The 25,805-nt window shown below is 41.0% G+C and overlaps 1 protein-coding gene across 1 annotated transcript in view; it reads left to right on the forward strand.

The window, feature by feature from the left end:
• Positions 1–25,805, forward strand: part of LOC122402327 (GATA-binding factor C-like) — an 85,273-nt gene that overhangs the window by 55,190 nt on the left and 4,278 nt on the right. Inside the window, exon 5 of the mRNA XM_043405021.1 lies at positions 9,629–9,754. Coding sequence (XP_043260956.1) covers positions 9,629–9,754 — 126 coding nt within the window. The remainder of the gene's footprint in view (positions 1–9,628; positions 9,755–25,805) is intronic.

Raw genomic sequence — 25,805 nt, forward strand, 5'->3', positions numbered from 1 at the left:
GACTGAAACACAATTTTTCGGGAAATCCAAGACAGTAGAATAAGAGTTCGCGATCAGACAATTTGAGTGGATCTGTCGCGTCAAACCTAATGCAAACCTGATTATGATTTGTATTAACACGTTGACTGCCAGTCTAAAATCCTAAAATTGTTTACGAGACTAAAACTTTGATTGCAGACAATTGTAAATTACACAACTTAAAAGTAGTCGTAGTAGTTACTTTCGTAACCTCATTAAAATTTACGAAGTCTATTCAAATTTATTTTCTTTAACATTTCTAACTTGAGAATTAATTGTTCTAGTTTCACTGTTAAAAGTTCTGTCACCCATATATGGTTTACATGGCAGTCAATAATAAGTAAATAATAAGTGTTAAAGAGGAAATAGAATCGACTCGAAGGTAAGGTCGAATCCTCCAGTTCGATAGAATTGAGTTATAATCCAACATGAAACGAACGAAAGTACGGGAGGAAACGAAAATGTAGCGTTATGGGAAAGAACGAAACAATGCATGTCTGAAGTAGATGTAGGAATCTATGGAACGTATATTGACTGGGAGAGAGTTGTAATAGTAAACAGATACGTAGAGAAAGGAATCTTGAAATTTAGTACAGCTACAGAAAGATATACGCAGAACCCGAGTATTATATTCGCGGTTTACTCTGAGCTTCTTTTTAACACTCCTGTCCTTCCAATATTCGCATTCATTAGAACATGATAATTTCTAGTATCAGATCCGGAGAATCTAACAGCGATGAAAATCCTATTTTCCTGTTGAATGTCGCGCGTGCCCCGCGGCGTATTACTAACTACTTTGCTTAAGATAAAGGGGAAATATTATCCGTTTAAATAGAAAATTATGTTCATCGAAGTGTAGTAGAAATCCCAAATCGAAGTCTTTTTAATTCGAGTATCGCTGTACCGAAAACTACAGAATTCTAGACTGGAACTCTAGACGCATGGTGTTTGAAAATCCTGGAATTGCGAGTGAAAATTCCAAAATTACGGAAGTTTCATAGTATAGATATGTGAACTTGGGAAGGTTTTTAGAATTTTATACTAGAAATTCCAAATCGAAATCTTTTTAATTCAATTATTGCTATATCGAAAAGTACAGAATTCTAAACTGGAACTCTAGACGCATGGTGTTCGAAAATTCTGGAATTGCGAGTGAAAATTCCAAAACCACGCAAGTTCCATAGCATATACATGTGAACTTGGGAAGGTTATTAGAATTTTATAGTAGAAATTCCTAATCGAAGTCTTTTTAATTCATTAATTTCATTGTACCGAAAACAACAGAATTCCAGAATGGACGCGAGGCATTCAAAACTCGTGTAATTGCGAGAGGAAATTCCATAGCATAGATACGTGAACTTAGGAAGGTTTTCGGAATTTAAGAGTAATTACGCCGTTATAGTTGTTACCAAAGTCGTTAGTTTATCGATATTAATGAGCTGAAATCGTACAAATGACCGTAATAAGAGCCTCGAGAACACATAATATTTAATCCCGGCCATTTTTCAGACACAATACCAGAAGGTGTATCACATTCCCAGCATAGTTTCCTCCGTGAAATCACGAACCATAAATTATCGCATATATCACTGCGCCCGATGCAATCACGGCACGTAGGATAGGAAACGCAATTAAAATAAAATCAGAGCCCCCGGCCGTACTCGGCGAGGGAACTGCGCGTCGAATCGATGCCCCTCCCATTGTTTTCAAAGAGAATTGTTGTAAATCGAAGGATTACCAACCAGAGATCGAGACTTTTCCGGCCGGATCGTACTCCAGCGAGTAAACGATCGTTTTACGAGCGTAGCCCCGATAACGATCTCCGTGTATCCTTGACTAAATCGTGACTAGAAGCGGAGGGAGTGCGCCGATACAAGCTCGATACAAACATTGTTCTCGTCGAGATACAAATTGCTCGTATGCCGATGCAGCTGGCCCACGCCACGGGAATAAATAAAATCGGAGGGGAGAGAAAGAGAGAATCGCGTTCATCTTTGCTCGCCATTTTCGTTTCGCTGCGACTTTAAAACCAGCGACATTCGGTCTTGTAACTTCATCGAACGCTATGCATGTATTCAGGAGCAATTTCAGGATTTCAAGAATTCTCAATATCATCTTGGCAATTCTGGAATTCCTAGTATAATAGGACAATTCTTATTGTAGCAATTGCAGTCGCAATTCCAGAATTCCTAAAATTCATACAAGATTTCTACGCAACATGGGGACTCTTTGGCTCAGAAAGTGTGTGCCTCGAAGGGTTGAGGAGCGAAAGGATAAGCAGAGAGTCCAGAATAGGTCGAGTGTAATGATTTTTAGAACCCTCGAGATCAGGCGTAATTCCAGGATTTCAAGAATTGTTAATATTAGGAAAGTTCCTTCTGTAGCAATTCTGGAATTCCTAGTATAATAGGACAACTCTTATAGTAGCAATTGCAGTCGCAATTCTGGAATTCCTAGAATTCACACAAGATTTCTACGCCACATGGGGGCTCTTTGGTTCAGAAAGTGTGTGCCTCGAAGGATTAACGAACGAAAGGATAAGTAGAGAGACCAGAAATCGTCGAGTGTAACGATTTTCAGAACCCTCGAGATCAGGCGTAATTCCAGGATTTCAAGAATTGTTAATATTAGGAAAGTTCCTTCTGTTGCAATTCTGGAATTCCTAGTAAAATAGAACAACTCTTATCCTACCAATTGCAGTTGCAATTTCAGAATTCCTAGAATTCATACAAAATTTCTACGCAACATGGGAATTCTTTGGCTCAAAACGTTTGTGCCTTAAAAGATTAAGGAACAAAAGGATAAGCAAAGAGTCCAGAAAACGTCGAGTGTAACGATTTTCAGAGCCCTCGAGATCAGGCGTAATTCCAGGATTTCAAGAATTCTCAATATCAGGAAAGTTCCTTACGTAGCAACTCCGGAACACCTAGTATAATAGGAAAACTCTTATCGTAGCAATTGCAGACGCAATTCCAGAATTCCTAGAATTCACACAAGATTTCTACGCAACATGGGGACTCTTTGGCTCAAAACGTTTGTGCCTCGAAGGATTAAGGAACGAAAGGGTAAGCAGAGAGACCAGAAAACGTCGAGTGTAACGATTTTCAGAACCCTCGAGATCAGGCGTAATTCCAGGATTTCAAGAATTCTCAATATCAGGAAAGTTCCTTACGTAGCAACTCCGGAACACCTAGTATAATAGGAAAACTTTTATCGTAGCAATTGCAGACGCAATTCCAGAATTCCTAGAATTCACACAAGATTTCTACGCAACATGGGGACTCTTTGGCTCAAAACGTTTGTGCCTCGAAGGATTAAGGAACAAAAGGATAAGCAAAGAGTCCAGAAAACGTCGAGTGTAACGATTTTCAGAGCCCTCGAGATCAGGCGTAATTCCAGGATTTCAAGAATTCTCAATATCAGGAAAGTTCCTTACGTAGCAACTCCGGAACACCTAGTATAATAGGAAAACTTTTATCGTAGCAATTGCAGACGCAATTCCAGAATTCCTAGAATTCACACAAGATTTCTACGCAACATGGGGACTCTTTGGCTCAAAACGTTTGTGCCTCGAAGGATTAAGGAACGAAAGGGTAAGCAGAGAGTCCGGAAAAGGTCGAGTGTAACGATTTGCAGAACCCTGGAGTTCCTATTGTAATAATTTCGAACAACGCCAGACTATTTAGAACCGGTAGAACCTGTGTTGGGCGATAAGCCCGATAACAGGATGGAAACGAGAGGGAAAGGAAGTGGCTCAGACCGGGCCACGGATACCGATACGGGCGCACGGTTCGCAAGATGCGACTGTCAGGCCATTAAGCATTATTAATTAGCCCGATACAGTGATTAATGGCCGGATTCCCGATTGCTCCTGGCTGAACGAGCGTGCGTGCACAGTGGATCCTTTATGAAATTCGATTCGGCGGAACGCGAATCGAGGATGCCCGCCCCGTTGGAAATTCGTGGAATTCGTCCAACGACGAACAATTAAGGACAGCGACTTGTGATACCGTGGATTCCAGTTTCGAAGATCGATGATGCAATTAAGGCGGAGTTATGAAGAATAAGTAATCCGGTACCGGCTATCAATTCGAGCGACGCGATTCGATAACCCGGGGATTATGCAAGCGCTTCCGAGAAGTCGAAACTCTGACCAACGAGTCCAGTCCAAAGATATTCAAAATCGGAATAATTATCAGCGGACATTTTGAAGCATCAGTGGGTGTACTTGACCGCAAATTTAATGCATTTCGTAGCGAGAATATTAAAAATAAATACATCTTCAGCCCTGTATCTGTGGAATTGCATGGAATTTCAATGATAAATAGTCGAGAATATAGTGTTTCGAAAGTTCGATCGAGGAATTGTATTTTTTGAGTCTATTTGGGGGCTGGCCTACAACCGTCGAAGTGGAAGAAGAAGAAGGGCGCGACTATGGTTGGACACTGGAGCAAAGAACGATAGTAATTACTCCCGCGCCGTCTGTCACGAGCGATCGATAACTCGCCAGCAATTAACTTTGAAAAATCGTCCCGAGTCACGTACCGATCCGGTTTTCTAAGGATCGATGGTGGCCCTACTGTCCCTTTTCCCCGCGTGGTTCGATCAAATTTTTTGCGTTGCATTTATTTATTTATCGTTATAAATGGTTACGTCCCTCGCGCGGGATGGGAGCACTTAGTCAGTCGAATTTATTAACAATAGTAACTTGCTCATCTTCGAAACAATAACAACGATAGATAGCATTTGTATAAATGCGTTATTATGTCTATAAGAATAACTGTGATGCAATGTAACTTATAACGAGTGAAAGAGGAATCGATCTTTGAACTAGGATTACCATTAACCGAAGGTTATTAGTTCTTCTGTCTCATTATCTTGTGAAAGAATATGAATCCGATATAGTTTTTCCAACTGGAAACTTCTTGACACACATGCTTATGAACTTGCACAAAACTCGTTTTTACTAACCTTTGGAAACCTATGTGTCGTACCTTATTTACGATCGAAGAATTCTAATTTACTATGGATTGAAACAAATTAACGCGACCCCACGTTTTAAATGGGTTTAAAAACATTCGAGACGGCGTTTCGATCAAAAGGATCTTTAGAAAAAATTCGTAGGTTCGTTTTACGAGACGATGACCTTTGCGGAGCCTCGTCCGTATTACTAACGAGTCGGTCGAGCCGTTGGACAAGGATCCATGGATCGTTCCGTGCAGAGCGACTGACTGGCTCATCCTGGACAACCGTGCACGCATTGTTGGGCGATTAGATCCTCGAAATATTCGCAGTAAGTCCTGTCCCTGTGCAGGACACTCCCCCTTGATAGACGGCCTTGGCCGAGCGAAATCGGTTCGCGATTAAACGCGCAACCTGCGGGCCAAAATCCCTGGAATTGCGGGGCTTAGAACGTTGCTGGAGCGGAAATGTTTATGTGTCCCGGGTAGTTGGATTCGTAGGGAGTCTGAAAACTCTGGAATCGCTCCATTCGGACTTTTGGAACTTGCAAATAAACTAAGTTTTCCTCGTAACTCGATATGTAAATTATATTTCTTTCAAAACGTATTATATTTCTCTTTCGATGGTTGTTAATGGACAGATTAGGCGTTCATCCTTATTAAGCCTCATTAACTTTCACGTGCCAGTTAGACACTTTAGGAGAAATCCAATTTTCCACTGTCTAATTTATGAAAGTATAGGTCTCGCGATCCAATTAATCGCGTTGCTTCCTCTGCCAATGACTGTGCGAATAATTTCTTCTTTAATACGCTGCAATCGTTGGACCGTGCATCGTACAAGATATTCTAATATTCCCACTGGGTGAGAGAGAGCATTTGGAATTGTTAGGAATGGAATTGCTAGGAATTTCTCGTGAATTTCAAGTCCCTGAAGCAACTATGATCATTGCGACGGTGTTGACTCTTACACTGCTATAATATTCTAATATTCCCACTAGGTGAGAAAGAGTATTTGAAATTGTTAGGAATGGAATTGCCCAAGAATTTCTCAAGAACTCAAAGATCTTGAGGGTTCACAAAGCAGCTATGATTACTGTAATGGTGTCGACTCTTCCTCTGCCAATGATTATGAGAATACTTTGGAATTGTTAGGAATGGAGTTGCTAGAAATTTCTCGAGAATTCAATGATTTTGAGGGTCCCCAAAGCAAGTACGATCACCGTGACGGTGGCGACCGTATAAAGATCTCACGCGATTCCAGGATTCCTTCGATCAAAGACAAATTCTTCCCCTTCGCCTTCGGACAAGTGGACCAAATTAACACGTGTCCGTTGTCCGGCGATCGTCGAGATAACGCTTATCGATACACATTAAATCCACAGTCCTCGTTTCCTGCGTAATTACTGTTCACGGGAGGAGGGAGTGGAGGGGGTGGCAATACTTTATCCGTGACGTTGCAGCGAACCGGTTGCCTTCGGAAGGCACATGCGCCTGGACACTGACGGATATGACATTTCTGAAGTTCGCGGCGATCTACGTTTCTCTTCTCCTTCGTTTTATCCCCACTGACTTCTTGGCTTCCCTCCCCCCTCCACCGCCATCGTCCTGATGTCCTTCTTTTATTTCAATTCGATTTTTCGAGCTGGTCTTGTTTCCTTATTATCTCGTTTTGCTCGTCTCCGGCCCACGTCAGTTTCTCTCTCTTTCTTCGTCGGGCCCTTCCCGCCCTGCTGCTTCGACTGTTTCGCGTGGATTTTATTTTTGCTCCCCGCTCTGTCCACGCATAAACCCGGTCGCTCCGTTCGTACAGGGACGGGGGAGGGTTCCATCCACCCGTTGGGAATCGTGCTTTTATTTCCTGTCGGTCTTCTTGTCACCCCTTTTTCGTTCAGGTGGATGCGCGGCTATCCTTTCGCGTGGCCGTGTCATTCTTGAAATTGAAAACTGGATTATCGAAACGAGATAGAGCTCGATCGGGGTTCTCTCTTCTTGCTTTCCTCGGACCGTTTTCGAGCTTGCCGCGCGGAACCTTGAAATTTCTAGACGCCGATTAATTCTCGTTTACTTTTATTAATCGCGCACCTTTCTCGCTGATACATTATACATTCCGAAACGGTACGTATGTTAATTAAAATTACGGAATCGTTATTTTCGAAACGCTACGTCGAATCTAACGCATGGGCGGTTCTCGAACGATTTTTGAAATCCTCGATTCGCGAACGGTCACGTCCACCGTGATCGCGTTATATTCCATTTGCTAACGATCGTCCGAGGGAACCGCCGGCAGAAATTCGTTTCTCCCTCATTTAATAACCATTAGCCCGAGAAGCTGCTGCCGCCGACGATTTTCAGGCTACTCCACCCCTCTTGAGCGCCTCCCACCCTCCCCCTCTACGGTTCTGGCCGCGAAGGTGAAAGGCTGTTCGGCGAGGGTGTCAAAGATCTAGAGCAGATAGGAGCCTCTATATTGATGAGGTGGCTCTCCACGTATTGATTCCACGCGGAGGGGTTTCGTCGGGGCCCGAAGCACCCTGCAGACCCCTTTTGCTACGCGCAAGGGTTGATAAGATCCAGCAGATAAGGCATGATTACACACCGCGTCATGCCAGCCCTCCTCTCCGTCTCGTTCTTCTCGTTCGTTGTCCCACGAGGCTGCCCTCTGACCCGTCTCTCTCTTGGCCAACAGTATGTAAACAGTCCTCTCGGTCGCCTCGTTTCCCCGAAGCTTTCCGCGTCGTTTCCTCTCGAATCGTCCAGAAACAGGAATTAAATATCGCGCTGATCGAGGGCCAAACGAAGAATCATCTGATGGACTAGCAATTCCTTGCAACTTCAGGTTTTTCTGACTGGCAATTCCCCATTTGGGGGTTGTTTTCTCAGAACGTCTCTGAAACTTAAACGATAGGTAATTGGGAATTCCACGATTCCACGGTAGACTTTGTTGTATCGTCCAGGTTCGTTTTTCCCGTGCTCGCGGGAGTTTAAAAACCCAGTCGAAAACGGGAAGCAGCGAATCGAGAGTTCGTAACTGCATGAAAATCGTCATTGTGCCGCCGGACAAAGGGACTCGAGTACTCTCGAACGAGAAACAGGAAGACACTCCGCGTCAGAGACACAAAAAAACAGTTGCGAGGACACTTTATATTCGTGGACACGCGCACGAAGCGCATTGTGACGCGACGCACGGCGGGATGGCACAAAGGGGGTGCAATTTCGGGAGCCGGCGATATTTCGTTTTCGCTCAAACAGGTTTCAATCGCTTTTCCATTAGCTTCTGAGAGGACGATCCCTTGTACTTTCACCGACAATGCACCCAGGTACGCTTTTCTACCCCCACTTTCATCCCTTTCCGGCGGCACGGTGACACTTTCGACGGGGTTCAGGCGATCCATCGATAGAAACGTAACGATAATACACGTTGCAAACTGTGAAACAGTGTTATCGATCCTAAAACATTTCAGTTCAATCGAATCGCGTCTATGGAAATATTAAATACTTTTGGATATCAATTGTGGGGGGTTAAAAAGTTCATGAATAGGAATAAGGCATTTCAATATAAATTTGTGAAACATTATGGTTAAAATAGAGGGTCGTAGCTTAGGGGTTGTTGATCTATGTACAAAAATAAGAAGTCGATACAAGGGTAGACAAGTTAAAAGTATATTTTTTTTAAATTGTCTCATTTATTTAGCCAAAATATAAAATACCTTTAGAAATCAATTTTTACTGACGGTGGGTTAAATAGGTCATCAATAGAAATAAGGAAAACATATCTGTGATACATTATTGCTAAAGTGGGCGTTCTGTTTTCAGGGGTTGTTGATCTATATAGAAAAATATGAACAAAACACGGATACGGGGAAGTCGATGCAAGGAAAATAAAAAGTATATTTATAAAAATCGTCCAATTTATGTAGCCAACCGTAATGGCGGCCTGAAAAGCAAAAGGGGAGGGATGAGAAGTAAGCCGGAGGTAACTCGACGGGGTGCACGACGGACTCCTTTTCTTCGTTAAGTGTTTGCTAACCGAAAACGCGGCAAACAGGTGTACCCACGACCGTTTTCGATTCGTGAGGGGTGAGAAGAGTGGTGGGGGGGATGTTATGTGCGTACAGGTAAGAACACGGGCTCACGTTTCCACCCGAATCCAGCCGGCAAGGAAAGGGGGGGATTAGGGCAGCCGATTTCACGCGATCCCGTCTCAGTTCATGGCTTCTCGATTCTGGAAGCTGCTCGACCGTAAGAATGGAATTCCTCGATCGATTACTCGACCTTGAAATCCACTGACGCGACGAGGGGAAAAAATAAATCCTAAAAGAGGACTCCCCCGAGAAGCTGTAACACAGTTGCAGCAAGATTGTCTTCGATCCTTCTTACGCTGTCGAAGGACAAAATCTCTAAAAACTTTTTACTATTCCCCTATTAAACTCTGGTTTCAACTTTTTCGTTCTTCGTTCAAACCTTTGCCTAACGTTTTATTCTAATTTTTGAAACTCGTACTGTTCGAGGAATCCCCGTTAATACGAGCAACGAAGATTTCTACTGTATCCGTTTCTCATATAATATCGCGGGACGCGATTCAGTAGAGTGGATGTTGCCGTTACAGGTGTGATATCTGTTTGTTTTCTTTTCCAAAACTGTCGCTGCAGAGTGCGGCGAGGCGGGCGGGCACCAGCTGTGCCAACTGCAAGACCGCGACCACCACGCTATGGCGGCGGAATCAGGCCGGGGAGCCAGTCTGCAACGCGTGCGGCCTCTACTACAAGCTCCACAATGTAAGTAATCGATCATAAACTCGCCCCAGCATCCATATTTCGTTCGCGCGATCGATTCCTACGAGTTCGAATGGGTTCGAGCAACCGATCCGGTTGGAACAATCTTCAGAACGCTCTGGTTACTTTCGTTACTCCCTAATTAGCGTCATGACGCTGTCAACTTCCGCTGCAAATCTTTTTTTAAAGCCCCTTTATTATTTCTATTTATTTAAAAATATCTGTATAGTGGTTGCAGCGAAACTTTTGGGCGTTTAAAGAGTTTATTTTAAAGTTTGAAGTGTAAGAGCTTTTCCCTGTATACAGGGTGTTCGACCACCCAAAATAAGACGAAAATTAGGAATACCAATTTGTTGATTGGCGCTTCGTTAAAAAGTTATTAATGTTTAAAGTTCCGCCCGTAGTACGGCAAATCGGGAATTTTTTTCTCGAAAGTGCGTAGGAATTCGGGAGAATGTGTATTCACCAAAAATGATTGTAATTGACCCCCATAAGCAATAATAATTTTTCCAGAATGATTTGAAATTTTTTAATTTCGTTGAATTTGTCCACCTACTCGAATTTTTTTCTCGAAAGTGCGTAGGAATTCGGGGGTATGACTATTGATAAAAAATGATTGTAATTGATCCCTGCAACCGGAAATAATTTTTCCAGAATGATTTGAAATTTTTTAATTTCGTCGAATTTGTCCCCCTACTCGAATTTTTTTCTCGAAAGTGGTTAGGATTTCGGGGGTATGACTATTCACCGAAAATGATTGTAATTGATCCCTGCAACCGGAAATAATTTTTCCAGAATGATTTGAAATTTTTTAATTTCGTCGAATTTGTCGACCTACTCGAATTTTTTTCTCGAAAGTGCGTAGGATTTCGGGGGTATGTGTATTCACCAAAAATGATTGTAATTAACCCCTGCGACCAAAAATAATTTTTCCAGAATGATTTGAAATTTTTTAATTTCGTCGAATTTGTCCACCTACTCGAATTTTTTTCTCGAAAGTGCGTAGGATTTCGGGGGTATGACTATTCACCAAAAATGATTGTAATTGACCCCTGCAACCGGAAATAATTTTTCGAGAACGATATGAAATTTTTTTTTTCGCCAAAAAATTTAGGCTCCTATATGTTTGCAAAGAAAATACAGTTCACGGGATTATAATATTTAAAAAAGTTCATTTCGAAGTTTCTAGTATAAGAGCTTTCCCCTGTATATGATAAGTGAAATTTGGAGAGAAAGAGCTTCGAGGACCAAGAGGACGAGAAAGCAATGGATTTCGAGGAAGCAGGGATGCAAGAGACACGTATATCGAGGGATCCCTTTTTTCCGCGATCGGTGCCACTCGATACAATGTTTTTGAAAAGGGAGACACCGACAAAGGGGCTCGGTATTAAACGGCGGATACGAGATCCACATAATAAAAGCTTTCTCTCCGATAAATACCGGAGGCAAAAGGTCGTTCTTTGGCCACCGTCGAAGCCACCGATCGTCGCTTCGCAGGGTAGAGAGAATGTAAACCGGGGTCGGTAACGTAATATCGGATTGCCATTGTCGTTGTACCAGCCTCTCGAAATCCATTGTCGGGCGTCCACCGTGGAACCTAATTCCACCATCTTCCTCTGTCGCGTTCTTTCTTCTTCGATACAGGAACTACGTTTCCTGCGATCCGAAACTGTTCCGCCTTTCGAGAATTTGTCGCGTGGTTGCTGAACGATTTCACGAAGTAAAAGTTCACGTATTAGCCAGATATCCATACTTTGAAATGTCCTAGATGAGATTTAAAAGATAAATATTAGCTTAGGTAGCAAGTTCGCGATGCTTTTGGAAACGTTTGTCATTTTGCAGTCTAGATACGAACTAACTTCAGTTTAATTCTTGAATGTGCGAAATCAATTGATAGCAGACACTTAATTTGTAATTATTGCATTAGCATTTTCAAGATTTATTTTTATTTGTATCGTACACATTGTTTCAAAACTGGACGATTCGAAAGAACATTTTCTTCAGATCGTGCTTCATTACTTTAAAAAAGTAGTGAACGCAACCCAAGCGTGCAAAAAGTTGTGTAATGTGTACCGAGATGATGGAATTAAAAAATTCATATGCCAAAAGTGATTAGCAACATTTTGGTTAACTTTGTGCAGAAAATTTACAAGCTACGACGAAATGTTTCGATTTTCATCGGATAGAAGATAAAACGCCCTTGAAAACGATTTTTGTTTCAAGTGGATACCGTAGTTAATTCCAGAGAAAACAATTATTTAAGAAAAAATGGCATAGTAATTATGCAAACATCCCGTATAGAAATTTAAATTCATTTTTAATTAAATAAACAATTTATAATATAGTTTTATCGCACAGTCGTATAATCAATTGCTGAAACTTTTTTGGGTGTGTAGCGTCAAAGTAAATTTAAAAATAAACGTAGAAGGCAGCATACATAATAATAGTTGATATAGTCATTGGATAGAGGATAGAATACCCTTTAAAATGAGCGTTCGTACAAGTCGATAGCTCAATTAGTTCCGGAGATATAGCAATTTTAGTTTCGCGTCGATGCGGTGGCTATAAGGGTCCGAAACGTTTGTTTACGTTTCATTGAGGTGAATGAACTCGCGCGCGTGAAGATAGTAAACAGTGCGTAGTAAATTCTTGAAAATACTATGCCGATTCTAGGTCACTCGGTCACAAAAGTATATTATCGAACTCTTAAAATTAACAAAGGTATATATGTATCGCTTTGATCCTTCTGTTTAAATGCGTTTTTCTCAAAACTATGTTTCTTGAATTGGATTCCATGATATCTCAAGATCTACTTGACCGATCTCGTTAAAATTTGGCGTGTACCTTCAGTACATGTGTCGCTATAGCCCGGACCAGAATAAAGTCAAAATCATTATTCTTTCTATATTTTTTTTAGCCTGCTAAAATTAAAAACAAGAAAAAATTGATATTTCAACTTTAAAATGCTGCCACTGTTTTAATTATCAATTTTTGTCTATCTTTTTAGTATCGACTATAGTAAAATGTATTCTGGTTAAGAATCTTCTTCATATTTTTGACTTAGACAAACAGAACCATGGAGACCATACAGAATCATGGAAGCCATTAGAACACTTTTTCGGTACGCGATTGCGTACGAGGCTCTGTACTGCCACTAATTTTGACTATTTCTCGTTGTAAAAATTTGTAAATGTTACCAAAAGAGTAATAAACATATACACGAAACGTCGATGCAAGGACTTGCATAGCTCCTTTATAAAAAATATATCAAAGAGAACATGAAAAAACACGCTTTACAGTAGAAGACTCCCTCAAACGGTGCTAAAGCAACATTGTGTGTTAGAAATTCTAAACAAAATTTAAAAAACATTCGACCATGGTAGGTTCACTGTTAAGGAAAATCGTGCAAGCGATTCTAAACCGCATTGGTTTCGCAAAACGGTTGGGTGGCCACTCGAAGCAACCCTCCGACTCGCCACCCTCTGTTGTATCAACAATTAGGCCACTTTCTATCTTGCCGGACGTGCGAAGAGTGACGCTGTCCCCCCTCCCCCTTCCTCCGGGACGAGGGGGTGGAGCGTGCTCAACGGCGTGTGACACAGGAAGCGGCGGAAGCAAGCACTGCAGAAGAGTAGCGACGTAAAAGACAAAGAGGACAAGGGGGGGAGTGCAGGGGGGAGGGGTGAAAAAGGAAATCCCCCGGGGTCGTCGAGTTTTTCTCAGGAACACTATTTCACCTAGGAACGACCGGCGGGGCGCGGCCTCCAGCCGAGCATCGCGACGTGAATTTCCGCGAGGCGGAAATCTTGGCTGGACTGCGCGTGGGTGGCGGCCTTAATAGGCGAGAAATGCGTTGCGTCTGCTTCTGACCCGCAAAGTTCAGACTCTTGCTAGAATCGCTTGTTCTGTGATTAGTTTCACCGCCGTCGAACGTGGGACGCGACTCAACCGGATTTTCGGATTTGTTTTTATCGCCAAATCAAGCCCAAGATTTTCGTCGAAATTGATGACAAAGAGAATTTAACTATCGAAATAATCAAAATTACTCATTCGTAATTTTTAATAAACATCGTAATAAAATCACTAGTCTGGATTTTTGCAAATTTATTTCCACTGCATTATACATTTCTTCAAATATCTATCGTCTTAATTTCTTTGAATTTTCATCGAAATTGATGACAAAGAGAATTTAACGCTAGGACTATCGAAATAATCAAAATTACCTATTCGTAATTTTTAATAAACATTGTAAAAAAATTACTCGTCTGGATTTTTGCAAATTTATTTCCATTGCATTGTACATTTCTTCAAATATCTATCGTCCTAATTTCTGTGGATTTGCATCGAAATTGATGACAAAGAGAATTTAACGCTAGGACTATCGAAATAATCAAAATTACCCATTCGTAATTTTTAACAAACATTGTAAAAAAATCGCTCCACTGGATTTTTGCAAATTTATTTCCATTTTATTGTATTTCCATTGCATTATACATTCCTTCAAATATCTATCGTCTTAATTTCTTTAGATTTTCATCGAAATTGATGACAAAGAGAATTTAATGCCAGGACTATCAAAATAATCAAAATTACCTATTCGTAATTTTTAATAAACATCGTAAAAAAATTACTCGCCTGGATTTTTGCAAATTTATTTCCATTTTATTGTATTTCCATTGCATTATACATTCCTTCAAATATCTATCGTTTTAGTTTTTTTAGAACAAATAAATGCGTCATAATTGTCGGTAGTTCTAGCGTTAATCTGCCTAAAATTAAATTCTATAGCCTCGAATATACTATCCTATGTATAGCAACTTATTTGAAATTGAATCTTTGGGTAGCATATTGGGTCAGACGTCCTCATTCTACTTATCGATTGCACCGCGTTCTCTTTAACCCGAGAACGATCTGTCTTTATTGAATTTCTAATACACGCTTGTACTAAAGTATAAGATAACAGAAATATAGTGGTCTTTTGGTGTTAACTTTTTAATAGAACGTTCGGGCGTAGAACAACGATTGTTCCGTGATCAGTTGCAGAAGGCTATCCGTGAAAGTCCATATGCAGAACACTTGGGTGTATTTACTTCGTGTTGGGCCTGCATTAATAATTCACTTGAATTGTAATGTTACAGCGCCATAATGCATTAGTTGAGAGTACTCGTAAATTTAATCTCGCCTGCGCCGAACGTTTATTAAACGGATAAAAACGATAGTAGCGACAAAGACACGTGTACTGATAAATTAAAAGCTCGTAAATTAATGCGCTCTTAGAACTTTGCGTACACGTTAAATACACGGATTCGCTTGTTGCTCGTGTACCCGTGTGACAGCAAACTTTCGTTCTAATTGATTTATAGAGTACACAGGACTTGCCAATATTCATAACAAAATTGACAATCGGTTGTTTGTCTTTAATTCGTATTTAACACTTTGCCATGTCACACATGTGTGACAGGATTTACCACTATGAAACACGAAAATTTAATTTTAATAAATTGGGATAGGAGGTATGAATTTTAACGAGGCTATGAAAATAATTATTGGAAACAAATTTTAGGTTATGCAGTTTACAATGGTCTAAAATCAAAATTTTATATAGGTGACAGAATTTTCCACTATGGAACTAGAAAAATTAATTGAGACGTTGAGGGAAATAAATTTGAATAGGATTTGTGAATTTTAGCAAGGCTATGAAAATAATTATTCGAAACAAATTTTAGGTTATGCAGTTTACAATAATATAAAATCATAATTTTATATAGGTGACAGAATTTTCCACTATGGAACTAGAAAAATTAATTGAGACGTTGAGGGAAATAAATTTGGATAGGATTTGTGAATTTTAATAAGGCTACGAAAATAATTATTGAAACAAATTTTAGGTTATGCAGTTTACAATAATATAAAATCATAATTTTATATAGGTGACAGAATTTTCCACTATGGAACTAGAAAAATTAATTGAGACGTTGAGGGAAATAAATTTAGATAGGATTTGCAAATTTTTACAAGGCTACGAAAATAATTATTGAAACAAATTTTAGGTTATGCAGTTTACAATAATATAAAATCATAATTTTATATAGGTGACAGAATTTTCCACTATGGAACTAGAAAAATTAATTGAGACGTTGAGGGAAATAAATTTGGATAGGATTTGTGAATTTTAATAAGGCTACGAAAATAATTATTGAAACAAATTTTAGGTTATGCAGTTTACAATAATATAAAATCATAATTTTATATAGGTGACAGAATTTTCCACTATGGAACTAGAAAAATTAATTGAGACGTTGAGGGAAATAAATTTGAATAGGATTTGTGAATTTTAGCAAGGCTATGAAAATAATTATTCGAAACAAATTTTAGGTTATGCAGTTTACAATAATATAAAATCATAATTTTATATAGGTGACAGAATTTTCCACTATGGAACTAGAAAAATTAATTGAGACGTTGAGGGAAATAAATTTGGATAGGATTTGTGAATTTTAATAAGGCTACGAAAATAATTATTGAAACAAATTTTAGGTTATGCAGTTTACAATAATATAAAATCATAATTTTATATAGGTGACAGAATTTTCCACTATGGAACTAGAAAAATTAATTGAGACGTTGAGGGAAATAAATTTGAATAGGATTTGTGAATTTTAGCAAGGCTATGAAAATAATTATTCGAAACAAATTTTAGGTTATGCAGTTTACAATAATATAAAATCATAATTTTATATAGGTGACAGAATTTTCCACTATGGAACTAGAAAAATTAATTGAGACGTTGAGGGAAATAAATTTGGATAGGATTTGTGAATTTTAATAAGGCTACGAAAATAATTATTGAAACAAATTTTAGGTTATGCAGTTTACAATAATATAAAATCATAATTTTATATAGGTGACAGAATTTTCCACTATGGAACTAGAAAAATTAATTGAGACGTTGAGGGAAATAAATTTAGATAGGATTTGCAAATTTTTACAAGGCTACGAAAATAATTATTGAAACAAATTTTAGGTTATGCAGTTTACAATGGTCTAAAATTAAAATATTAGCCTTGCAGAGTATCATACAGTTTTAATTTGGCATGTGAATGTAAATTTCCCTCGACGACCAACAATTGCCCGCGACGACCGTGACTAAAAATAATTTTCCAAAGAACGAATAGGCGCTCCATGGAAATCTCGTATTTCTCGAAGCGTGCTAGATGTTTTTTTTTTCTCCCCAGAGTGGCGTACGCGTCTGGCTCGCGTTATCTTGATTTCGAGCGCGTGATCTCTCTTATGATCTCGATAAGGAGAGTGAAAAGGGAAGGGGAGACGGGAAGAGGCGGACGATTCATTTGCGGCTCGCGCTAATTGGCTCGCGATTTCTCCGTTGAACACTCGTTACGCTCGCTCCCGTCAGAGAAGTCTTTCTGTTCCTCTTTCTCGTTGTCACGCGGGGACAACGAGGCCCACTGTCCACCGTCCTCCCTCCCCCGCCAAGGTCCGCCATCTCGCAGGATGCACGCGTCCCTCGATGAGTCTCGATCCCGACGAGCAAATCGTCCGTCTGAATTTACGCGCTTTTTTCCCCCTACTCGGTGCTTATCGGTCGCTTTATCTAAACGCGATGCGTGCTGTCCGCAGACTGATACGTTTCGTTTGCGGTTTCACGATCTCTGCCCTAGCGACAGATGCACCAGCATATTTATATTATTCCAAAGTGGCGGTTGATAAAATATTCTTCGCGGAAAAGAGCTCAACATAGGCAGTTTTTAATTTCTTTTTAAAATGGGCCCTAGAGGTGGCCTTATTATAGGATCTATTTGATTCCAAAATGGTGGCTGGTAAAATATTGGTCACAGAAACTTAATTCTTAGTTAAGGTTCTTAATTTCTCTTTAAAATGGGACCTAGGTGGGCCTTATTATAAGATTTATATTATTCCAAAATGGAAGATGGTAAAATACAATTCACGGGAAAGGGCTGAACATAGTCGTTCTTTACTTTCTTTTTAAAATGGGACCTAGGTGGCCTTATTGTAGTATTTATATTATTCCAAAATGGTGAATAGTAAAATATTAGTATTCACTGAAAAGGTCTCAACCTAGACATTTCTTAAATTTCTGTATAAAATGGGACCTAGAGGTGGCCTTATTATAGGATTTATATTATTCCAAAATGGCGGAGAAATATTGTCCACAGAAAAGTGCTCAACCTAGACATTTCTTAAATTTCTTTTTAAAATGGGACCTAGAGGTGGCCTTATTATAAGATTTATATTATTCCAAAATGGAAGATGGTAAAATACTATTCGCGGGAAAGGTCTCAACCTAGACATTTCTTAAATTTCTGTATAAAATGGGACCTAGAGGTGGCCTTATTATAGGATTTATATTATTCCAAAATGGCGGAGAAATATTGTCCACAGAAAAGTGCTCAACCTAGACATTTCTTAAATTTCTTTTTAAAATGGGACCTAGGTGGCCTTATTGTAGTATTTATATTATTCCAAAATGGAGAATAGTAAAATATTAGTATCCACTGAAAAGGGCTCAACATATGCAGTTCTTAATTAATTTTAAAAAATGGGACCTAGATGGGCCTTATTATAGTATCTATACTATTCCAAAATGGCGGATGGTCGCATATTGTTCGCAAAAAATGTCTCGACATAGCCTTTCTTTAATTTCTATTTAAAATGGAACCTAGGTGGCCCACTCTGTACCCTTTCTCGATTTGGAAAATGTCCACCGTCTCCACGCGTTTTCCTACGATTATCGAGGTTCCGTAGTGCGTGCGATCTGTTAAACGAGCGACAAGTTGCCGGGCTTAATTCGCGTTTTCTCGTGCGCCGGGTGACGTTTATCTGGCTCGATCTGTAGCAGAAGGTAGGCAGGAGCCAAGGGAGAGGTTGTGGGGATGGCGCGCGGCCAGGAACACCGTGCAAGATCCTCGCAGAACACCATGGTGGTTAATGCTGGGCATAAAGGCCAGACCCAGACACGTTTCCTGGTAATCATTAATTAAGCGTAGGGCTCCCTTCCGCCGTTGAATGCCTAGCGACACGGGACGCCCGTGCACGCTCGAGGGGGAATAAATTCGGGTACTGTCGCCGATGGACTTTTTCTCTCTTTAGAACAGAAGGGACGGTACTTCCACCTCTTTCCCTCTGCCTCCGTCGCGGGGGAAACAATCTCTTTTTAAAACCAATCGCACGACCGACCACGGTCAGCCTCGACTAATAAAAGTCACAAATTTAACGATTTATTCACCAACTATCGACTAGCTTCATCGTACAAATGGGGGATGATTCTTTGTATAAAAGTGAATCGAAACGATGAATAGAATCTTCTCCTACGGGGCTTCGTTTTCCAGAAAATCTAAAAAATAAAAATGGAGGTTTAGAACTATAGTTTTGGAGGCTTTGCCTACTGTTCACTCTCGAGGAAGGCTTCTAGATTCGGTGTTTTTACCCGAATCGCGAAGTTGGCTGATTTCGAGGTGGCTGGTCTCGAGCAAATCGACTTTCACACGATCATTGGACGCGAGAGAGACGAACGTTGAAACGTGTGGGTAAGTGGGGTCCGCCGCTGCGGAATAGGCGACTGTCTTCGGTGACGTTAAGCCGACACGTTACAGTCTCGGGCACCGTGTCCGTCCGAATATCTTTTCTTCGGTTCCACTAAAGGACGCCAGCTTGGAATAGTCGATGCCCGAACAATCGGACGATACGGACTCGCTTACGGATTAGTCGACGAGAACCTCGGGTTCGTGGACTCTTCAAGGTTCCACGCGAACTACGGAATCGCTGACTATCGGCTTTCCGTCGCGCGACACTTCCAACTCTTTGGTCCCGGTTCGAGACAACCAAACTTAACAACAACGAAACAAAATCTTTAACTTGATATCAAGTTTCACAATTGGTGAGGATACTTGTCATCGAGCCGTATATATTGAAATCAACACATTTTTATATTCACGAGGTGCAAAACAAATCTATTCTTTTTCGTAGCCATTCCTTGCCTTGATTTAATCAATGGCGTCGAGACTTACAATTTCAGCTAATTCAACAACGAATTCGACAACGTCTCAACTTGAGAATGAATTTTGCTCGTTTCATAGTGGTAAATCATGTCACTCGTATACAAGTGACGTACTTTGACCGAGTATTAAAATGAAACATACTCGTAGCAGGGACGTTTGAACGTGGAAACCGCGCGTTTTGGAGGTTCGAACGATAGCGCCGCGGTAATTGAGCAACACGGTGCCCCGCCACGAGGCAAATTAAAGATCCCGGATGCCCGCGCCGGTGGCGAGTAAAGAGACTGGACGCGCCCGGAGTGAAAAAGGAGCAAAAAGTGGGAAAAGAAGTCGATCGCTACCAAGTATGTAACGAGGACCGGGGCAGAGATCAATCATTTCGAGGGCAGAATACCCGGCAGTTTCTCTTGTACCTGCCACCACGTCGGGTACACCTCTCCTTCGTGCTTGTCTCGAGATTCGAGATAGATGCTGGACGAGGAAAAGAGAAAGGTGGGGCGGAGGCGGGAACGGCGGAGACACAGAACGACAGATCCGGCGTCGTTAAGATAGAGCAGGCCGATAGCGTTCGTGGTTCAACTCGCGAGCGGACCGGCTAGTCGAAAATACACGGATTACTCGTGCACAACGTTCGAGGCTACCGGGTGCTCGAAATATGGTAATCGTCGCCCCGAAATCCTGCGGCGCCTCGGGGTCGCCCGGGTCGATCGAATTCCTTCGAGGAAGAGGCGTCCTTCGGTGCTCGAAAATACCGCGGGCTCCAACCGTTTAGATACTTTGTAAACGTAAAAATGTGTTAGTTTTAATATGTTAGACTTGACGACGAGTGAGAAGCCTCATGATCGTGAAACTTGACATCAAGACTCTTTATTTACTTCAAAACACAGCAGTTTGCAAGGGAAAGTAAAATGTGACGAAAACGAATAGCGGTGGCCAGAGCTGTGCACTGTGTGGTTGATAAAAGGTTGTCCTCCAAGTTCCTCGAAAGTGTTTAAAGATGATTGGATAGGTGAAAGAGTAGAGGATGCAAGAAAGGTGAATGTTTGCAGACTAAAGACTCTATTCGAGTAGTCTTCGGTATAGATTACGTGTATGGCACTTAATGCAGATTAATAAACTTAACTAAACTAAGAAAAACGAATAGCAGCCTCTGCCTTACACGTCAAAACGTTCGATCGATCGGGTGCTTGTGAGAGAGCGTAGCCCTCTGCTGGCGAGCAATGTAGCTAAACGCGTGCAACTCGCAGAGTACGTGACTTAAATTGCAATTTTTCTATTGCTGAATGCAACGAACGTTGGGGGAAATAAATTTTTGATGGAATTTGTGAATTTCAGCAATGTTACAAAAATGAGTACCGAAGAAATTTTCAGTTTCCTAGTCGTTTCTGGCAACTGGTGTTTGTTGGAGCAGCTTGATCGAAAGAGCAACGGGTTAAATTCCGACAGGGAAGTTGCCTGTGGCCCCGGAGGAGCAAAACACGTCCTCAGCATCGCCGCGATGAAAGGATCTCCAAGCACACGCGAGAACGTCTTCGACGACAAAGTCAGCCGTAATCGGAGACGCTGCTCGTGCGAACGATTCGGGGAAGAACTTTCTTCTTCTCTGTTCCTCCCTTAGCGTGTATCTTGGTACATTCTTAGATTCCAGCTGGAGGCACCTGAAATGTCGACCTTCTAGCATTACACGGCTCCTCGAGTCGGCCGAACGATGATCATGTCGACGTTTCGGCTCGTGGTCGCCTCTTTTATAATGGAGCCGGTGTAAGAGCCGGACAAAAGGACGAGCAAACGTTCCGTCGGCGTCCTCGGGGATACGTTGTTCGGCCGGATATTGCTACTTTGTTCGGTGCTCGATACAAAATCGGTCTCGTGACGTGTATCGAGTGTCCCTCGAAATGAAAAAAACGAACCGTTCGACACCCGAGCCTTGGGAAATCGGGAATACTCGATCTCACACAGCGTCAACTGCTTCACCCCTTGTTTATCGAAGCATTTTCAAACCGATCATACTGATCAGAAAAATATTTATTTCGTAATCTGGAGGCTCCGTTAAAAAGTTATTAATGTTTAAAGTTTCATATCGACCGGAAAATTTTTCGGCATAAACAAAAAATTTTAAATCGTTCTAAAAAAATTATTTTTAGTTGCAGGGGTCAGTTATAATCATTTTTGGTGAATAGACATACCCCCGAAATTGTACTCAGTTTCGAGAAAAAAATTCATTACTAAAAATATAATTTCAGGCCAGAAATTACTCCTCGAAATTTCATGCGTATCTTTAAAACATCATAACTTCTGAACGAATTGGAGGATTTTGAAGTTTCAAAATGCAAACGACGCGTATTTTAGTGAAGAATATGCAGATATTCCAAAAATATTCGAAAAGTTGTTTGTTAACTCCATAAAATGAGAAAAACCACATAAAAATGGTCCAATTTACAAACGGCCATAACTCCTACAATAGTGCATATATTTCAATGAAATTTTTTCCTGAATTAGTGCTCAAGGGTACCTATAGAAAAGTATGAGACAACATTTCTGTACAGTGTCAAACAAATTTATTAAAAATCGAAAACGAAGTTTTAAGAAAAATCGACGGAGGCGAAAAAAAAAATTTCATATCGTTCTGGAAAAATTATTTCCGGTTGCAGGGATCAATTACAATCATTTTTGGTGAATAGACAAACCCCCCAAATCCTACTCACTTTCGAGAAAAAAATTCGGGTAGGTGGACAAATTCGACGAAATTAAAAAATTTCAAATCATTCTGGAAAAATTATTTCCGGGTGCAGGGGTCAATTACAATCATTTTTGGTGAATACACATACTCCCGAAATCCCACGCACTTTCGAGATGATAATTCATGTAGGTGGACAAATTTTATCAATAATTTTGTTAATAACTTTTTAACGAAGCCTCAATGAATTCTTTAATATTCTTGATTTTCATCTTATTTTGGCCTCTAGAATCTCTCATTAAAATTTTTCCCAGGGATAGCCCAACACCCTCTACAAAATGTTATTCTAGGGAAAAAATCTCTCAATATAAATCATACATATTTTAAAGCAGTGAACGTAGAAATATTTGAAACGTTTCGAAAATTCGTCGGTTTAAAGGCCCTCGTTCGAGCAGAAAAACTTGCACAACCGTAGCGAAGGGTTAAAGAACCAAATTCGGCGAGAGTTTCGTCAAAATTCCGGGTACGATTTAAATTTAAAATGAAAACGTAACGGCAGAGGAGGACGAAGGCGGACAAACTCGGGGAATTTCTAACCAGAAACAGAGGCACCCTGTCTCCTCCGATACGGATCTCGATCCTGACCCGCCCGATGGATCAGCGCGGCCCCGCATTTACACACGGCGCTCGGAAACGCGTGCGTGCGCTTGACACAGCGATTGACCGATAAGCGGAATAATTTTAGGACCTGGTATCTTCGATCCGTCAGCTCGCCCGAAACCAAGAACAACAGGATACTTATAGTCGTCGCGTTCAAGTTTAGACGGTCAACGTTGCGGAAACCTACGCTCCCAAACGATGGCGTTAACGTTTAATGCTTTTCGATAGTCAAAGCGAAGCATAACTATTTATTTCTGAAATTTGGATAGCGAGCAGGGGTTGTAGAAAAGAGCAACATAAACAACGGATTTAGCAGATAATTAAAGTCGCGGTTAATTTCTTTTTTTCACAACGATCAAAGAAAAGCACAATTATTTATTTCCGAAAGTCTGATAGCAAGAGTTGGTAGAAGAGAGCAACATCGATGTATTTTCCCCCCGATTTGCTCGCTGCAAATTATATTTTTAGGATGGTAAACAATAGGATTTAGCGGATAAATAAAGCCGGAGTGATCGATGAAATTTGAATAAACCTCGAAGGTTCTCACATTTCCTTTTCGATCGGCAGGCGGATCACGCCCGTACAGTTAGACTCGCAGATAAATCACGGATCGATCTCGCGATGCGTCACGGATCGCGAGAGTCTCGTTCGTTTGTTCGTCGAAGAAGGCGGCACCGGGTGCCTTGCGAGGAAGTTGTAAAATCGCGTTACGAAGAAGAAACGTAAAGGCCCGCTCGCGCCAATTGATATGCCCCTGATGAACCGCCGTACGAGACATTCCGCTGCCACGTTGCAACGAGCCCCGCGTCTCGGTTCCCGTAGGCTCTCGATCGTCTGAATTAGAATCTCCTGATTCCCAGAACAACGAACATTTTGGCTACGATACCTCTCAGCAAACAACAACCTTCAACATCGGTGCAAACTATCTCGAATCTCTTCTCGAACATAACCTAGACCTACAACCTAGTTAGAATTCATCGCCATATGTCGATTCCTCCTCTAAAAATGAGTCGAAAACATTCTGCAACATTTTTTCCTACATGGCTTTGTTCTCGAGATAATTGGAATTGATCAGTATGCGGGGTTTGGGAGCGTTTGTGGTGCACCAATTTCACATGGCGAGTTCGCGCTCGAATATTCTGCCTTTTGATTAGAACACGCGTCCAGTATTTCTGTTTGGAGAACTAGCTTCAGCTTCATAAATACTATTATTGTATTTTATGCAAAAACATGATTACTTTATCCATATAGGCTAACTTAATTAACCTCAACTTAGCATTGAATCTTCGACTCCTCTGTCAGGTGGTCCTACAGTAAGGAGCATAACTGAACCAATAACCACAAGTTTTGTTTAAATCATTATTTATTGCTAAGAATATAAGAGAATATTAAAAAATAAAAGTTATAGTTATTTTTATTACAGTTAGAAGTAACATAAGAAATTTGTTTAGACTGATTTTTCGACTGATTGTGAGCAATTGAGTGCTAAGATGCAGAATAGCATATTGTAATCATTTTAAACTGCTAGATGCAAACATATTGCTAAGACAATTCTATGTGAATTACTGATAAAGTTTCTCATGTTACCTTTAACTGTGATAAAGATAACTATAACGTTTGTATTTTTAATATCCTCCTATATCGTCAGCAGTAAATAGTAATCTATAAAAAACTTGCGATTACTGTTTCAACTGTGCTCCTTACTGTAATTTAAATCTAGTCCAAGGCAAATACAGATTCGATCCAACGATTCTATCCAAGGACGAGCCCAGCTACAGTAGGTACTTGCAAACGATACCCACCCAACCTTAACCAAAGTACAAACGTATGCATTCGCAAGAATTCCCCGAATCGATCGGAGATTCAAGGATCAGCGCTAAGAATCAACCATTCGGTCACACGTACGTTCAGCTATTATACACACATCGAAACACAACTCGATGAAATATAACGTTGGACTTTCTCCGTCGCATACCTATGTAGGCTAACGACAGACCGACTTAACGAACTATGGCGTTGAACCTAACTTCTCCGTACGTATCTTTGGTTCGAACCTAATCTACATGTATCCGAAAGCCGATGCACAGTCTCAGCGCCTAACCGGTAGCTCTAACGGTCAACTAGAAGGCCGTAGTTTGCATCGACGCTTTCGGTTGTCCGAGGATTCCGCGAAACCGATTGTGATTCAAGGATCGGCGGGAAATTTCGAACGATACGCGGTTCGTCTCCAATCTTTCATTCATTGACCCCACCAGGCGGGTTCGCGCCGCGATCCGGGCCGATTTCGTATGCGATCGGTGTGCGGTTGCATCGTGTGTGACCACATCAATCTGCATTCGAATCTCTCGAACAGCCCCTCCGCGTCTCCTCCTCTCCGTTTCACCAGGTTCTCGTTCCACTGTTCCTCTCCAGGACACTGTCTCTCCCTCTGGTTCGTTGCCTTTCCGTCAGATCCTCTCCCTTTTGTTTGCACCTCGCGCAGTTTCGGACACCAGCGCGGACTTAACCGGCTACTCGGTTCCTATTAAAGCCGTTCGTATTGTATTCAAATCGGTTCCGAGCTTTCGTATCTGGCTACTTCGCTTCTTGCCTCTTGCGTGCTGCGCCTCTTGCGAATGCGCTCCACTCATTAAGGTTCATCCGTCGATTCGTTGAAATACTGCGTTTTCGCGTGACGACTTGG

Source organism: Colletes gigas, unplaced genomic scaffold (assembly GCF_013123115.1).
Source record: "Colletes gigas isolate AHSC1104 unplaced genomic scaffold, ASM1312311v1 Colletes_gigas_Sc00035, whole genome shotgun sequence".
NCBI classification, from domain to species: domain Eukaryota; kingdom Metazoa; phylum Arthropoda; class Insecta; order Hymenoptera; family Colletidae; genus Colletes; species Colletes gigas.